Source organism: Tenebrio molitor, chromosome 5 (genome assembly GCF_963966145.1).
Source record: "Tenebrio molitor chromosome 5, icTenMoli1.1, whole genome shotgun sequence".
Taxonomy (NCBI): Eukaryota; Metazoa; Arthropoda; class Insecta; order Coleoptera; family Tenebrionidae; genus Tenebrio; species Tenebrio molitor.
In genome coordinates, this window is record NC_091050.1 from 2,582,617 (window position 1) to 2,599,456 (window position 16,840).

Sequence of the window (16,840 nt, forward strand, 5' to 3'; positions counted from 1 at the left end):
CTGCAAAGCCTGTTAAATTTCGTTTGTTTTTTTAAATGTAAATGATGACTTGGGTTTTTAGCGAGATTTCTTTGAAAATTTTGGCGCACAACAACTTGATAGGACGCATAATAGGCAAGGGGGGGAACACGATAAAGAGGATAATGCAAGAAACAGACACCAAAATAACAGTATCGAGTATAAACGATATCAACTCGTTCAACTTGGAGCGAATCATCACCGTAAAGGGAGCCATTGACAATATGAGCCGAGCGGAAGCCCAAATTAGCGCCAAACTGAGACAGAGTTATGAAAACGACTTGCAGGCGATGGCACCCCAGACCATGATGTTTCCCGGGTTGCATCCCATGGCGATGATGGCCACCGCAGGTAAATATCGTCCGGAGAGGAAGGATAGACGAATAACATATATATGGTAATTATATATGTGTTATTTGACGGTTTTTCGCACAGGAATCGGTTATGGTTCAAGAGGTCTGTACACAGGTCAAGCACCGTATCCTGGAATGTATCCCGCAGGTGCGGCACAAGGAGGCGGGGACAGCCAGGAGACAACCTATCTATATATACCGAACAACGCAGTGGGAGCCATCATCGGAACGAAAGGGTCCCACATTAGGAATATTATTCGATTCTCAGGGGCTTCCGTCAAAATTGCACCCATCGACGAAACGAAACCTCAAGAAACTCAGAACGAAAGAAGAGTTACGATAGTCGGCTCGCCGGAGGCTCAGTGGAAGGTAAATTCGCCAAGCCGCACTGTTCCAAGTCCAAACAAAATGTTAAGTAAAAAATTTCAATGGTTTAATTATACCACGTGTGCTTTTTTAGAAGAAAACTTGGTTCGTTACAAACATTTTGGAAAATTTTCAATGAGCATTACTATTTTCTAATCTGTCTTGTCCTTCAACGCAGCGTTGTATTGAAGTGGAAAGTTTCTTATTTCTTATTAGTTATTTTATTTTTACCGTAATTCGGTACCAAAACAGGTTACGACAATTAAAAAAAAACATGAAAAATACAACTAATAAAGAAAATACCTACCACAATATTCCAACATCCATTTGAAAAATAAAAATCGAGCCGTAGATCGATTCTTACAGGCTGTAACTCTCAGTAGTTACATTACATGCAGTGCTCATGTTTGCGTTATTGAAAGTTACTTTGGGAATTTAAGTACAAAATTTAAGGTTAGGTTGAACGTTGATTCTTGCTGGAGCACGATGCGGCAATTATGACACCGTCGTTGGTTTTGTTTAATTGGTGCTGGAATTTATCATACTGTAACCAATTATTTTCATTAATAGGGAACAGAGAAGAACACTTTTCCCGCTTTTCCGTACTCGGTTTATTTGACTGGTAAAAATGTGTGTGTTGTTTTCTCAATGAATAACATTTTTATGTTTTATAACTGAAAGAAAATGAAATGGAAACGATGTACATATGTGAAAATATATAATTTGGTTCTAGCATGTTGTTTGGCAACTTTTTGACTTGTGTTATTACAACAAAAACCAAAGAACGTTTTTTACAATCCATGAATCATCTAAAATACTTCATCTGCTTATTTTACGTCAACCTGAATATTGACTCTAATAATTCAGTGTTGTTTTTAATGAATTAATGAATAAACAATACTTTACCCTATTCTTACAATTCAGCCATTGAGTTCTTTTATTAAATTTACATAACCTCAAACCAAGGTGCAAACTTTCATATGATCATCTATAAACGTAAAAAAAGCGTGTAGTTGTACCTACAAATAACCACGCTGGGCCTTTTTATGTTAGTTCCTAACTGAAAACGCTTTGTGGGCTTCTTAGTCAGGCAAAAGGTTAATATAAAAAAGTTGTGCATTTTTGTGTTTTTAGGTTGTTCATTTTTTGAATTTGACGTAGGTATGTAACAGAGCATTCAGTACTTTCCGAAAACGTGCCCACCAATGACTACGAAATAGCATGGACAGTCCGAAATCTCTTAAAAATTAAAATCAATTGGAAAAATATAACACAAATATTAATGACAAATGTTCAAGATTCGATTTTTTCGACCAACAAGGCCATCAAATTAAATCCTTGAAAATTTGGCGGTGTCTACTTTTCTGAAAACACTAATTTTACATTTTCCTGGCTCTCCATAAAAAGACGAAAAGTAACTCCGACTAACTACTAGGTTAAACAGTACCTACACATTTGCAAGCTTTCATACGCACAACGTAATGAGAGGCGGAACAACAAAATTACAACCGCAATTGCCCTCCAGTGCTTCAACTTTTTTCTTTATCTTCTTTCATCGATTGGTTTTCAGTGTACAATTCGAATTGTGCCAATAAATGTATTTCAGTAGGTGTTACTTTAGACATGAATTGAATTTGTTTCGGTAACCAAAATTTTCGTACCCTCTAATTTGATTACAAACGAAAAAAAATCATCGAACACGTGTCGAAGCGAAAATTATATGTGTTTTGTGTTCATCACAGAACAGTCTAGACATATGTATAAGAACCACTCGTGAGTAGATGACAAAAAATGCACCATTCATGTTGCATAATGTTTGCATTTACGTAGGACAGGTTGTTGGAGCAAAGTTGTATTTATGCATTCATGATGTGTGACTGCGTTGCTTCCTGCATTGGTTATCGGCACGATGACGTAATAATTCCAGGCGTTAAACTGTTTTTTTGCAGCTTTGCAACTTTGTACATATGTAATTATTTTCTACGGCCGTTTTTGTCAAAGAATGTACCGTATGGTCAAGCAGATTTGGCCGTGAAGAACAAAAACCCCATCTTAGATCGAGCCGTGCTTGTTGTCTTTAAATTACTGGGAACCAAAAAAATCAACTGTAAAATGCAGTTAACGCTTTAATGCTTTAATTGATTCCGGAGTATTGAACAACAAATCTGTTCGATTGGAGAGATTCTGACGCCCGACTAATGTTTGCAGGCGCAGTACTTGATCTTCGAGAAAATGAGAGAAGAAGGTTTCGTAGCTGGATCTGATGATGTCAGATTAACGGTGGAAATAATGGTTCCTAGTTCACAAGTTGGACGCATCATCGGCAAAGGAGGTCAAAATGTGCGCGAATTACAACGCGTAACCGGCAGCGTGATCAAACTGCCGGAACAGGGTTCTTCTCCTCAAGAGGACGAAACAACGGTGCATATCATTGGACCATTTTTCAGTGTTCAAGTAAGCTTCTAGTCGACAACAAAAATAACAATCGCAATTCGCTGTTGTGTTTTCAGTCAGCGCAACGTCGCATCCGTGCCATGGTATTGCAATCAGTAGTGCCTCTTCAGGGAAGACCGCGCCAACAACGCCAACCCAAAGACCCCAGCCAATCAGAAGCTGCCGCGTTGGAGCCGCAACCACAACAACAACAGCAGCAGCCGCAACAACAACAACAACAACAACAACAGTAACGCCAGCTAGCAACGTTCACTGCCCTGTGCATGGGTTTATTCATACCCTATTGTACATTAACATCTCGAGGCCTTCCACTAATGCAATATCATCCTTCCAGTCTTAGTCAAGCGTGAGTGTCGTCGTCGCGTGTTGCCGCCTGCCATCGCCGAACACACCTTTTTCACGAATATCCGGATTTGAACTGTGCGCGAATCCGTGTGTCGTTTAAAAAAAAGTATAACATCGTCTCATCAACAATATTACCATTGTGTGAACCGCGAAATACCTCAAGCAAGTGCATTTTTATAACAGTGCTTTATTGGCGAAACGTCCATTCTGTTTTGTTCGATGATTATTGAACTGCTGGAGTTTATTTATTGAAGGAAAATGCTTTTAACGTTTCTTTTAAACAAGCCATTGATTTAATTCCCAATACAATTTTGAAACAAGTTGATTTCTAGTGGAAAGTTTAGAGAAGGAATTGGAATACGGTATGGTAAACTGTGTGCCCAACATTACAATCTACCTCAATTAATCAAAATAAAGTTAGATTTTTATAGCCATAGTAAATTTCCGTTGAAAGAACAGCAACCAACCACATTAACCTCATCAAATAACAGCAGTGTTTTTTTTCTTCTATTACGCAGATTGTTAATTAATATGTACACAAACTACCTGAAGCAAGGACTACCAAAGATGAAAACCATGATTGTAAGAGTTGACATGAACGGCGTTGTTGAAGTATTGTTTATTGTTCATGCGTCATACTTCACTGGATTTTGACCGCTCACACTCGCCCGAACCCGAACTATCGACAAATTCTTCGTTATCGCAAAAACCAAATTAAAAAAAAAGAAGAAATCAACCGAGAAACAAACATCAAAGACATAATACGCAATTTAGTCAGGACAAAAAGAGCAGTCACCGTTATCCATCTGAAGAGTCCCACTTAAAACTAGCACTACATCAAAAACAAAGGCGAAAGTTCCTCTGCAGAGTACCAGTGGCGGAGGATGCAGGATCAGAAAGACAACAACAAACGGACAGAGGTGTATCTCTTGCATCCTTTGCGCACGTTGTTAACGTGGCTGTTGTTATATTCAAGTGTGAATGAATGTGAAAACAAGAGCTTTAATAAGAAAAATTCGATAATATAATGCGAAATTGTTGTGCGTGTCGGTTATGTGATTGATGATGCGTTTGATTAAGCGAGGCGACTCCACCAACGGAGACTTGTCACACCAGCGCACACCGTTCAAGGATAGCGTGCGTAAAGGGTGGAGCGGCTCGCCGCGTGCAACGATCGTTTAATTATTACTATTTGAAAAAGAAACTGTTAATCAAAGTGTGCATGTGAAAGACATTTTTAAAAATATTGTAATATTATTGTTAGGAGATTGTTAAAATAATGTTTGAATATAAGCGGGGTCGGACACATCCCCCTGCGATTATTATTTGTTTATTATTAGGAGTGGAGGGTGTGTTCGACCGCTCACGTGATTGTTGCTGAATTATTATAATACCAGATAGGACAGCTGCTGCGGCCCTGCTACCTTGCGTCAAGGTCGGCCGCGCCCCTGATAGTACAAACTCGGGAGGTATAGATTGGGCCTAAGAGCCCCCGGTTTAGTCCGGACTTGTAAAAAATATTTTTGATAAAAACTGTTTGTTGGGGAGGATATTTTTTTGTTAGATTTTTTAAAAAATAATGAATATAGCGGGGTCGCTATTTTAAAAATTGTGAAAAAATGGATATATTATTATATGAATATATATTTATTAATTATGTATAAAAAATTTAAAGAATTTAAATTATTTGTACAGATTTATAAGTGTGCCAAAGTGCGAGGATGTTACCAGAAAGCTGTATTTATTTATTAATGAAAAAGTTAGACTGTTCAAGGGTTCATGTATTTATAAATAACAACTGGCAGTCATCGGTTCAGCACTTACGCCCCCATTACATTCGGGAACTGTTTCACACACCGCGCGAACGATGTAATGTTTTTTTTTTCTTTTTTTAAACTATTTCGGACACAATCATGCAATCGTACAAAACGAATCGCTCGAAAGTACAAAGTCTAGTTCAAAATTAACCGAAATCTGTAATTACTTATACCATCCAACTGGTCGATCCATTTATTTCACACAAAGCATCTAACAACATCAAAAATCTAACGCATTTCATTCGTGACGATTATTATTTCTCTACTCTGTTGCAAAATTGTTACAAAACATATTCGGACTATAACAATCCCCCCCCCCCTAAAAAAAAAAAACAAAAGAGAAAACGACACAAGTCATAGATCGATTCTTAAAAAGAAAATTCCATCCATCAGACCATCAGACATGACCAAGAAAAAACTTCCGCAGAAAGATTACATTTAGAATTTCGCTGGTACACAGGCGTGCCTCGTGACGACCGTTGTAAAATTTGATCTCTCGATGCGAAAATGACGGCAGAACGTTGTTCGTTAGTGTTTTAACTTGTGACGTTTTCAGTTTTAGAACCGAACCTCGTGACGAATCGAGTTTGTAGCCGTTCACTTGGATCTCCCTGTGTCCAGACGAGTCTCTTTCAAGTCAGCCGAATCCGACCCACTAGTCAAAGAGACATACGTAAAGTTATTAAAAAATAATTAAATAAAAGAAAAACGATGTGTGCGCATACAGGTCTTAAGCTTCAACACAACTAGACTAAAACCGACCCATTAGTCGATTCCATGTAATGCTTACGTTTATTGTTAGCAACTGATCAATCGGTAAATCAATTGATTATATTAAAGAGAAACAAGGAAAAACACTATGTTATGGTATAAATAGTGCCTAACCAAAATCCTGCGTCGCTAAACGACTTCGATTGTGATTGTCCAGATGTCGGCAAAAGATTGCCCTGTGTTGTACTGTTCGATTTATCATATTTAGTAGGTGGCAGAGTCGTGGGCATTAATGTGTATGTGTCAAGTCAAAATACGTGTTTTTAGAGGTGACGAGGCAGTCTTTTGTGAAAATTTCCGATTTGCTTTGACGTTAATGTAAAGTAGTGAAAATTTGTCGAAATTCTTGAAGTCGTTTGGAGGCCCGGTTCTATTATTAAAAAGTATATAAAAATAGTTATAGTTTGAATTGTAATGCATTTCATAATAATTTCATTATAAGTTAATAGTTAAAAAGAAGAAAATGATTTCAAGCAAACCATTTTGAACAATGAAGAATAAAGAGAGTTGCATCTACAATAGCACGAGATGTTAATAGGGTTTACGTGAAATCAAAATCATCCTATAGTATATAGTTAAAACCTACATGTGTAATTCTTCACCTGATGAATTTTATAGTTTGTCGTTTTTACTTGAGTGTATGATTATTTTTCAGCCACCATAGTTGATAGTATACATGTTACAACACAATGCTGGACGGAGACTGACTGTGCAAACCAGCCGCTGTAGATTAGGTAACTTAGAAACGGATAACTGTACTACTTCCAGCCTAAAGACGACGGCGGTACAGGTCGAGCGATGCGCCACCTGAAGGCGACTCGTCGATCTAGTCGCGGAAGCGCGTTTTGCATTGCAGTACTTTATTCACCGATACACGATTACCGTTTAGTATTGTACATTATCCGATCTAAGAAGTAAACTACCTCAGTAATTAATATATTTCTATAAAATTTAATTTGTTGTTCAAGTTTTACTTTTTTCTGGGTTTCGATATAAGTTAAATTTTCTGGTGAATGCTATTTGTACAACCGAATCTTCTTATATAGTAAATAGTAAAAAAAAAGTACTTGTGTAAGTGTGCCATTCTTTTGTGAATGTTATTTGTAACTAAAAAAAAAGTTTGCTTTCGCCGATCAACATCTACAACGCAGTCCACACATTAGCCAGCAAATGTTTTCTCTCAGGAATTATAGCTCAGGTCTTCTTGATGTTTTTCCTTATATTAAAGAGTTATTCTGATTGATTTTTGGGCTCGTCTTGCTTCCTTTTCGAAAAATAAATCAATCAGGCAGACAAGCGCGTTTCACAAACAAGAAATTTTAACATTTGTTGTTAAATGTAGATGGTGATTATTAGTAATGTGAACTCTTCTTTTTTCATATGGCAGATGATGTAAATATCTTGATAGCTCTATGTATTTTATTGTTTATTTCCACATTCAACATTTTAATGAATTGGCATACTTGATTCAATCGTTTGTTTGTCCATTTATTTCAGTAAATAAATAGTGTTCCCTTAATTTTTCAGCACGTTTTATTTTCTCCTTTTTCTCAATTCATATAAATCATTTTCCCATAAAAACGATCACTCCAAATGATACGGGGAAATTATTTTCTCCCACATTTTCAAATTATCACACACATCACGTGTTAGATTTTCGCAAAATTGGATTAAACGTTTTACTAATGCGAGGATGAGACTGCCCGTCATATCCAGCGTACAGTATAATTTTCCAATTGTAACTAAATTATGCTTACTATATTTATGTAGTAGGATAATAGGTTGCTCAGTTGGTTTTAAGTTAGTGGTGTTCTTCGATTAGTGGACACAAGACTTAACAAAAAAAAAAAGATATCCGTGTTTCTGCAACTCATCATCATCTCGCCATGAATATGGAAGAAGTTGACACCTATTTCGACATTTTTGATTATATTGTTTTTGCAGCGATGTTAATAGTGTCTTCGTGGATCGGCGTTTATTTCGCATTTTTTGCCAAAATCAAGCAAAACACCACTTCGCAGTATCTCATGGGGGGCAAGACGATGGGAATATTTCCTATATCCATGTCGCTAATAGCGAGGTAAAATATTAAGATTAATTATGCGTTCATTTCTTTTTCTATTTTTTTCCACCGTAAATGTCATCTGAAACGTGTTGTGTAAATGCAATGCTGAAAATAAAATATCATCGCTTTCAGACAATATAACGTCCACGTGTCTTCTTCCGATTTTAATATGGCGGAAGACTTGTGTGACGACATATATTCTTCATTGTAACTAGGCTGTGGCTTAAGATAGTCGCGACAGCGATGTTGGTGGTAATTTACAATTTTATTAACCAATTGATGTCATCGGTAACGTCACTCACCTTGCACCCTATTTTGGATCACCCTTTCCGTGTTCAAGGTCACGATCTCTGGAAAATCGTGGAAACAATCATATAATCATTGTTTCTTCCTGATTAATTTTGTTATTGTCACATTTATCTTTCCTCAAAGTAATTTTTCTCCCGAAATTCACTTTCATTTTTAATCTCTAACCGCTCAACGTTGAGCTAAACTCAACTAGCTTCTGTTACCACCATCACATTTCTCACCGTTCAATGAATTACAACTTGTTACTTCATTTGCTGAACCTGTGAATCGTAATCTGTCCAGTAATCACATCTTTCGTCGTCACAAACTCGCTTCGACGAAAAACGATCACTGAAAATGTCACAAACTCGACTTCTCTCCCTTTTTTCTGAACTTTGCCGAGCATCACTTTTTCTGCATTTTATCTGAACCAAAGAGGATTCTTGTCTTCTTCACACTCGCGACAATAGTCATCTCTTCACACTCGCGAAAATAGTCATCCTTTCACACTCGCGTGAATAGTCATCCTTCACACTCGCGACAATAGTGATCCCTTCACACTCGCGACAATAGTCATCCCTTCACACTCGCGACGATTATCATCCCTTCACACTCGTGACAATAGTCATCTCTTCACACTCGCGACAATAGTCATCTCTTCAGACTCGCGAAAATAGTCATCCTTTCACACTCGCGAGAATAGTCATCCTCCACACTCGTGACAATAGTGATCCCTTCACACTCGCGACAATAGTCATCCCTTCACACTCGCGACGATTGTCATCCCTTCACACTCGCGACAATAGTCATCCCTTGACTTTAATCGCCACAAAAGTCATCACTTTCCACTTGCAACGGCCGGATGCACTTTCACCTCTTATAAGCGATCGTGCCTCAGGACACCTGTTCCCCGTCTCAGTCTACACAACTCATCACTTCATCAATCATCACAATCAACTTTGTTTTTCTTTTTCTCTATGCACCCAGTTTTTTTTTTATATAAAATTTTAGCGTTTTAGCAAAAAGAATGACACAAGCCAATTGTAGTTTTATGTCTATATTATTTTGAAATCTCTTAGCTATGTAGCGACATGAAAAAAAATGAGCAGTAACTTCTATTTTTTGTCGGAAACGAAAAAACTCCGGGGAATTCTAAGTCGTTAATCATGAGTACCACTCGTTCGTTTCTACAAGAAATGCAACAAATGTAAACAATAACTCGTTCCTCAATCACATTTAGTTGAAGCTGAACAGAACATTGATCATTAACAGGTTGATCAGATTTAACAAATCTGTAACACAAGCTTATTTAATGTTCGACTCTTTCTTAGATTTAGAACCAAAATTATTGCAAGGGTTGAATATGTCAAAAAACTGTTGACTGTGTTTTTTTGTTACGATCAAACAATCGGTTGTGGCAGTTTGAAATGACCTTTTTAATAAATTCGCTCCATCCAATGGTTCATCGTTTAATGAATTATCGTCGTCCTCACCCAATTCGTTCCCGTGCAAGAACACATTTTCCAGTTTGGTTATAAATTTCAATTCGTACAAGTTGTGAAAAGCCCAGGCCCTCAACACCATGAAAACTTTCATCTTGAAACAATCTTTGTCTTGAGTATGGGTGAATTCCTTGTAAGTTCTGTGGAACTGTTTGAAGATATCGAAGAAAATTTCCGAATTGGCTTCGTTCAAGTCCGTGCGAATCTGTTTTGTTCTGCAGTTGTACAAAATGTCAGAGAGCAGATACAGTCTTGCGGTTTTCTTCACCGGATTCGTCGCCGGATTTTTAAAAGAATCTACGAGAATCTCCAGAACATCACCGATGGCGTTCGAGTGATTCACACAAAAAACCATGACATTAGCAATTGAGCTTCTCGAGATGGTCAAATTTTTGATCAAATAAATCAACCGATTGGTTTGTGTTTCTGACAGATTCGCGTTTTCCTTTCTATTCGGCGAGATCAGCTCTTTGGGCATTCCTTCTCTGTAGTTCGGAGCGGTGGGTGGCACCCAAATCGAGCCATTCTTGTACATTCTGAACGGCTTCATCGACCAAGAGTTTTTTGGATCGCCGTTCAATATCGAATACAGCTTCCACCGGTAGTAGGTGTGGGCGGGAGTCTGGAACTCAGACAGGAAGTTGAAATCCGGGTTTTCCGCCTCGACGTTCATGATCGTGGCTTCGAACTCCGGCCCTTCGCGCACCACAAACTCGATCATTCTGTGTATTATCATCAAGAGATTCCTGTCGAAGGGGATCGTCACTTTGATGACGGCGTTCGGCAGGAGCTTGTCGTCGAATTCCGCCGCGGGCTTCGTTTCGCGGTCGTACGTTTGGGCGTTGAAGGGTAGTCCCGAGGGCGGAGGAGGCGAATACAACTTGTACAATTCGGGAGGGATGTGTACCGGGTGTGCGGGGATTTTCACCGACTTGCCCCAGTTGATCCGCATGTGCTCGTAATTCTTGAGGCCGATCAAGGCTCGTTCCGCGTCGGTTCTGCTCATGAAGGCGACGAAACCGCAATTGGCGGTTCTGCAGTTTAGCTCGTTGCGCGGCCACATGATCTTCACGCTCGCCAAAGGGCCGTACGTTCCGAACAAATGGATCAAGTGGCTTTCCGTTATGTGAGGACTTAAATTCGACACGAACAAATTTGTCGAACTGCTGTAGTCGTTTTCTTGGCCGATCGACATCGGGGACGACTCTACCTTTGGCAACACCAGTTTTATCTCTTTTACTTGTCTTTCGCGCTGTAGCATTTTCAACTCGTCACCCAGACTTTTCAAGTTGGATTTCTTCTTGTTGTGTTTCCTTCCTGGAGCCGGACTTGGGAGTCTCGTTCTTTGCACCGCGTCTTCTTTTTTAAACTTGATGATCGGTTTGGGATTGTATAATTGTCCTTTTTCGCAGTTTTGCTTACCCTGTTCCGCATATAACGTGTCGGATTTGACAAAAGTCTTTCTGGGAATTTCGGAACTTTCCTGGAAAGTATCGATGTATTGTTTGTAAATCGCACCGATCGCCTGTTGTTCTTCTTCGCGTAATTTCCTCTTTACAGATCCACGTTTGAGCATCGTAAATACAATTTCCTTCTCCAAACTATCACAACAAAGACAAAATCTTTTGCGATTTAAACCCGTTACGTAGAAATTGACACATGTCTGTACCTGCCATCACGTGACCACATCACCCATATTTCTAACCTCACTTTTCTCAACCCTTACCAGAATAATAAAAAAATAATCCTTGAGCCTTGACGAGTCTAGATTTTAAACCAGGATTTGAAAACACAACACCTCTACTTTCTCTTTCTCCGAACTAATCCTCGTTATCTTGTTTTTTTCAACATTTTCACTTACATTTTTTGCTAATTTTTAGTTACATTTCTGGAATAAGTATATTAGGAATGCCGGCCGAAATATACACTTATGGGACCCAGTTCTGGATGATTTTAACCTCCGAAACAATAGTTTCATTAACAATGGCCTTCGCTTATTTACCCGTGTTTTATAAATTACAAATAACTTCCACCTACGAGGTAGGAATCGCTGTTCTGATGTAATCCGATGTTGTTTAACAAATTTTTAGTATTTGAACCTCAGATTTAACGAAACTGTGCGATTACTAGGGTCCATATTGTTCCTGACAAAAATGTTACTCTACATTCCCATCGTAATTTATGTTCCGGCGTTAGCATTTAGCCAAGGTAGGTCAAATGTTCGCAAAGAAATACGTAATCACTTAAGTATTTCTAGTAACCGGAATAAATTTGCACCTGGTGACTCCACTTGTCTGCACAGTGTGTATTTTTTACACCACTTTGGTGAGTTTTATTCAACTTAAGAAACAACGACTGTCGATTGCTTCTAGGGCGGTTTGAAAGCAGTAGTCTGGACTGACACTATTCAAACGGTAATGATGTTTGGAGCTTTGACCGCTGTCATGTTCATGGGAGTCAGCAGTGTTGGAGGATTCGGTGAAGTCTGGAGGCGGAGCGAAGACGGCGGCAGAATTGACTTCTTCAAGTAAAATTTCAATGTTTTGCGTTTTGCCTTACTAACTATCAATTATAGCTTCGACTGGGACCCTACAATAAGACACACGTTTTGGACAGTAGCCATAGGAAATTATTTTTCTTGGTTGGCTTCCTGTTCCATCAACCAAGCAATGGTTCAGAGGTGTTTGGCGATGCCGTCACTAAAATCAGCGCGAATGTAAAGCCTCCCACACTTTTACCGACTCCCTCTTGAAACAAATATTTCAGAACCATCGTCATTTTAGTTGTCGGAATAATGGCACTGATTTCCATGTGCTGTTACATGGGTCTAGTGATCTTCGCGTACTATCACAAGTGTGATCCGATAACTCGGGGCTCGATCCACAAATCTGACCAACTGTTACCCTACTTCGTGATGCACATATCGAGTTCGATGCCAGGCTTGCCCGGTCTCTTCGTCAGCGGCGTGTTCAGCGCCGCCCTCAGGCAAGTAAACTAAGTAAACTGTCTCCCCGATTTTTTTTCGAACCTTGTCTGCTTTCCAGTTCCATGTCGACAGGTTTGAATTCCATGACTGGAGTCATATTCGAGGATTTGATCAAGCCGCGGATCAAAAAACCCCTGTCCGAGGCTCGAGCCAGCTTCTTGATGAAAGTTATCGTCGTCCTGATCGGCAGCATCTGTGTGGCTCTCGTTTTCGTCGTGGAAAAAATGGGGGCTCTCATTCAAGCCACCGGCAGTTTAAGTGCGATCACGGCGGGGCCGTTGTTGGGAATTTTCACGCTGGGAATGTTTTTCCCCAACGCCAACGCTACGGGAGCCCTCGTCGGCGGTTTGATGAGTGGCTGCCTGATCGGCTGGATCTCCGTGGGGACCCAGATGAAGATGGCGCAAGGAGTGATACGCTTTCCTCAGAAATACGTCTCGATAGAGGGGTGCAGTGCTAATTGGGTCGCTGAATATCTCAGTTTGACTTTATCGTCAGAAATCAAAGACAAACCCGTTCAAGACACTTTTATACTTTACAGGTTGTCCTACATGTACTATACTTTAGTAGGAGCGGTAACTGCGGTTGTTGTGGGTTTTATAACGAGTTTTTTGACAGGCGGTAATGAAAAACTGATTCACGAAGATTTGTTATCTCCAGTTATTTACCGATTTCTTAAACGCACGAAGCAAACGGATGCAAAAAATGAAAATGAGATTGCGATGACTGAAAATTAGCTCAAGCGGTGTTTCACCGAATATCTTGTTTTAGACAATCTATTTCTGGGGGTTATCCACTAAATGGATTAGTTTTTTAACAAGCTTTGATTTTCCGTGCGTTCTTACGAAGTACTTCGAAAATCCAGATTACTTTATTTCCATGTATTTACGGAACATAAAAAAAAACAATAAACAAGTGAAACTAAGCACAATCTTTAATTGTAATAAGATACACCAGAAGCAGTCCAAAAAATAAATATTGTTGACATTAAATTTATGAGTGTAAACTTCACAATCACTTTTATTTTTTTACTTGGCGAATAAAAAACGATTCTGGCTTAAAGTACGAATCACTTGTCTCTTTTAAGCCCCTATCTTCTCAATTTCGTCCGAATCTTCGGCGTTCAGATATTGAATTTTTCGATTGAAATGTTTCTCGATGGCGAGACATATGTTCATGGCTTCCTGCGTATCGACCAAATTTATAGCGATGCCGTGTTTGCCGAACCTACCAGTGCGACCTATTCTATGTAGATACGTGTCACAATCAGCTTTGCCTTGCATATCAACAGGCAGATCAAAATTTACAACAATCGTTACTTGTTCCACGTCAATACCTACAAAGATATCATGAACAATGAGTTTTATCACGCACTATGAGTACCTCTAGAGAGAACGTTGGTGGTGATGAGGACTTTTTCTTGACCTGACCTAAATCGGTCTAGAACGTTTATTCGCTGTTCAACTGTCAAATCACCTGTCAAAACAGCGACGGCGTGGCCTTCTTTTGACATCTTTTCGGCAAGCCAATTAGCGGTACGCTTCGTCTGTGAAAAAATTTGTAACAAACCGACCAACTTGACAATTATGCTTACCTGACAAAAAATTATAGCTTGTCCTACACCAACAGTTCCGTAAATATTAGTGACGGCGTTGTATTTTTCTTGGGGGCCAGCACATTTCACATAGTACTGTTGGATATTATCCAAACTTTCTTCTTCTCTCTTGAGTCTTATGGTGATTGGATCAGGAACTATAACTTCGGCAAATTCCATAATTGCCTGGTCGTAAGTTGCCGAGAAAAACATCATCTGACAACTTGGGTTTAGCTTTCTAGAAAAGAGCAAAAAACAATTTGTGCTCAAAATGCATAATCCATATTATAACCGGCCTGTTCAAACGTGTAGTTTGAGTGATCCCCGCACAGCGCTAGTGTACGGGCGCTTTTTGGGGATATTATTCAACTTAAGTTTTTATCACCGCCAATTTTTCTTGTCCAAATGACATATTGATTTTTTTGTTAGTTGTTTTTGTCTTGTTATATTGCGTATTGATTATTATTTAATCTTGAAGCGCCCGTTTCGTGGCGCCCTCATCGGCGAAAATTGTTTTTTTCTCGGAAAAATTTTCATAACGCATTTTTAATGAAATGAACAGGCCAGTTATGGTACAACAAGTTGTGAAGTAACATACTTGTGTATTCTGATACACTGATCTTGGTGTCCTTGAGTCGCAATCATCACATCCGCCTCGTCCAACACAAAAACTGTTAGTTGTTTTAAATCAAAAACTTGAAACTTCAAAGCCCAATCCAGAACTTTGCCAGGTGTTCCAATAATTATGTGCTCGGTTATGCGTGAACCTCTTGATACTGTAAACATGTGCAAGTTTCAAATGTACTATTAAGCTTTTTTTGATTCTCCAATTAACGAACGCGACATCATCTGCGATGTCATTGTAGGAACATTTTACGAAAATTTTTAGGTTGGCAAAGCTTCATGCGGAATTATCTTGTCAAGAACAGGAAGTGTTCAGTTGGAAAAATTTGATTTGAGCAAATACACAGTTGATATTTGCACTAACAGCCTATGTTCCTAATAAATTGTATTAATACGATTTTGATTTCTCAATCCTAATGTTTATAACTCCGCTTTAATTATTCATATTAATTAAATTATTTGAATAAACGCCCTACATTACCAACCGCCACGAAAATCCCTAAATCGACTAAAGTAAACATTTCTGTTTAAAAATGGCTTAAAAAGGGCTAATTACAAAAAATTGTATAAAAAACCTGTTTCATAAGACCTTGAAGCACGCATAATTTAAAATAAGACTAGTCTTATGAAATTTGTTTTTTAATATACTATTAACTCATACCTTCTTCTCCTCTTACTGCATATTTCATTTCAATTTCTGGGCAAAATTTTGCCATGTGTGCAGCAACTTCGCCAGTTTGTATGGCCAATTCATATGTGGGTGATAGACACAAAACCTTAAAACAATTGATAAAATCTTGTCACATGATAGCAGAAATATTTACTTGAGGATATTTCTTTGAAACATCAACTCTACTCAACATTGCTAAAACAAAAGCTGCAGTTTTACCAGTGCCTGATTGAGACTGAGCTATTAGATTTTGTGGAGGGTTTGCTAAGAGAGTTGGTAAAGCTGTTTCCTGTATTTTAGAAGGTGCATTGAAACCCATGTCGTAGACACCTTTTAACAGGTTAGGATTTCTGCAATTCATACTTAACTTTTTTTCTATTTTTGAGAAATGAACTTACAAATTTAGCGCTTCAAAAGTTTTGACTGAATACAGTGGAGAATTGGGATTCTGCCTTTGTACTTCAATATCATTCTTGCTTTCAATTAATCCTTTCCTGATAACTTTTCTCAACAAACTTGCTTCTGCCACATTGAACTGTTCAGGAGCATCATCAGAATCTTTCCCGTTGGCTTCATTTGATTGTATGTTGATTTGCGATATCTGCAAGTTACAGACGTTAATACTCAAACCATCTTGAACGTCTTTAATGTACTTTCTGAGGAAGAGCTTTTTCTTGTTCCTCGGCAAATTTTGCCCAATCAATTTTCTGAGACATCTCTAGCTCAGTTTCTATCGTTTTTTATTTAAAACACGTTTTAAAAATCTAGCGAATACCTAACCTCACTAACAATCAACCTAACAACTTTTCATAGGCCTATGAGTATGTTGATGTTGAATGTTGATAGACCATAGAATATAGAAATTAATAAACACAAGAACGAACGAAAGACCTATGATAGGTCTATGATAAAAAGCAAGAACATAAATGATAACGTTTATTATGACCTTCACAATTTGCCAAGTCAAGTGTAAAAACCAAACACCCT

General features: G+C 38.5%; 4 protein-coding genes across 15 annotated transcripts in view; 2 read left to right on the forward strand and 2 right to left on the reverse strand.

The window, feature by feature from the left end:
* Imp (IGF-II mRNA-binding protein) overlaps positions 1-7,643 on the forward strand; it is a 41,954-nt gene extending 34,311 nt beyond the window's left edge. For 9 of the 11 annotated variants that reach the window (XM_069049194.1, XM_069049198.1, XM_069049197.1 and 6 more), the window contains 4 exons: positions 62-369; positions 454-740; positions 2,946-3,191; positions 3,248-7,643. In XM_069049194.1, the coding sequence (XP_068905295.1) occupies positions 62-369; positions 454-740; positions 2,946-3,191; positions 3,248-3,424 (1,018 nt within the window). In that variant the 3' untranslated portion in view covers positions 3,425-7,643. Of the gene's footprint in view, positions 1-61; positions 370-453; positions 782-2,945; positions 3,192-3,247 lie in introns of those variants that run through there. The other 2 variants (XM_069049195.1, XM_069049205.1) reach the window with 2 other exon arrangements.
* Positions 7,462-11,757, reverse strand: LOC138131931 (U2 snRNP-associated SURP motif-containing protein-like). The gene has a single exon (XM_069049207.1). It carries the CDS (start codon positions 11,553-11,555, stop codon positions 9,783-9,785), a length of 1,773 nt encoding a protein of 590 aa, XP_068905308.1. The 5' UTR covers positions 11,556-11,757; the 3' UTR covers positions 7,462-9,782.
* On the forward strand, positions 7,893-13,890 carry LOC138131932 (sodium-coupled monocarboxylate transporter 1-like). Of its 2 annotated transcripts, none has more exons than XM_069049209.1 (8): positions 7,893-8,204; positions 11,860-12,019; positions 12,070-12,187; positions 12,237-12,304; positions 12,352-12,506; positions 12,555-12,695; positions 12,746-12,968; positions 13,024-13,567. In XM_069049209.1, exons 1-8 carry the CDS (start codon positions 8,011-8,013, stop codon positions 13,423-13,425), a joined length of 1,461 nt encoding a protein of 486 aa, XP_068905310.1. In that variant the 5' UTR covers positions 7,893-8,010; the 3' UTR covers positions 13,426-13,567. The 2 variants fall into 2 exon arrangements, with proteins under 2 accessions (XP_068905310.1, XP_068905309.1); XM_069049208.1 differs by having other exon boundaries at positions 7,895-8,204; positions 12,746-12,964; positions 13,024-13,890.
* Positions 13,882-16,821, reverse strand: Dbp80 (putative ATP-dependent RNA helicase Dbp80). Its single transcript, XM_069049210.1, has 8 exons — positions 16,507-16,821; positions 16,252-16,454; positions 16,008-16,203; positions 15,845-15,959; positions 15,158-15,335; positions 14,560-14,797; positions 14,349-14,511; positions 13,882-14,301 (listed from the first exon to the last, which is right to left on the reverse strand). Exons 1-8 carry the CDS (start codon positions 16,567-16,569, stop codon positions 14,048-14,050), a joined length of 1,410 nt encoding a protein of 469 aa, XP_068905311.1. The 5' UTR covers positions 16,570-16,821; the 3' UTR covers positions 13,882-14,047.
* Positions 16,822-16,840: the final 19 nt, after the last annotated feature.

Excerpts from the sequence above, each read along its gene's own strand:
- LOC138131932 (XM_069049208.1), top strand. The coding sequence starts at position 8,011 with ATGAATATGGAAGAAGTTGACACCTATTTCGACATTTTTGATTATATT. Across the intron at positions 8,205-11,859 it reads TCCATGTCGCTAATAGCGAG|TTACATTTCTGGAATAAGTA; the intron begins GTAAAATATTAA and ends GCTAATTTTTAG. Across the intron at positions 12,965-13,023 it reads GTGTTCAGCGCCGCCCTCAG|TTCCATGTCGACAGGTTTGA; the intron begins GCAAGTAAACTA and ends TCTGCTTTCCAG.
- LOC138131931 (XM_069049207.1), bottom strand. The coding sequence starts at position 11,555 with ATGCTCAAACGTGGATCTGTAAAGAGGAAATTACGCGAAGAAGAACAA.
- Dbp80 (XM_069049210.1), bottom strand. The coding sequence starts at position 16,569 with ATGTCTCAGAAAATTGATTGGGCAAAATTTGCCGAGGAACAAGAAAAA. Across the intron at positions 16,455-16,506 it reads AAAAAGCTCTTCCTCAGAAA|ATATCGCAAATCAACATACA; the intron begins GTACATTAAAGA and ends TGTAACTTGCAG. Across the intron at positions 14,302-14,348 it reads CACCAACGTTCTCTCTAGAG|GTATTGACGTGGAACAAGTA; the intron begins GTACTCATAGTG and ends ATATCTTTGTAG.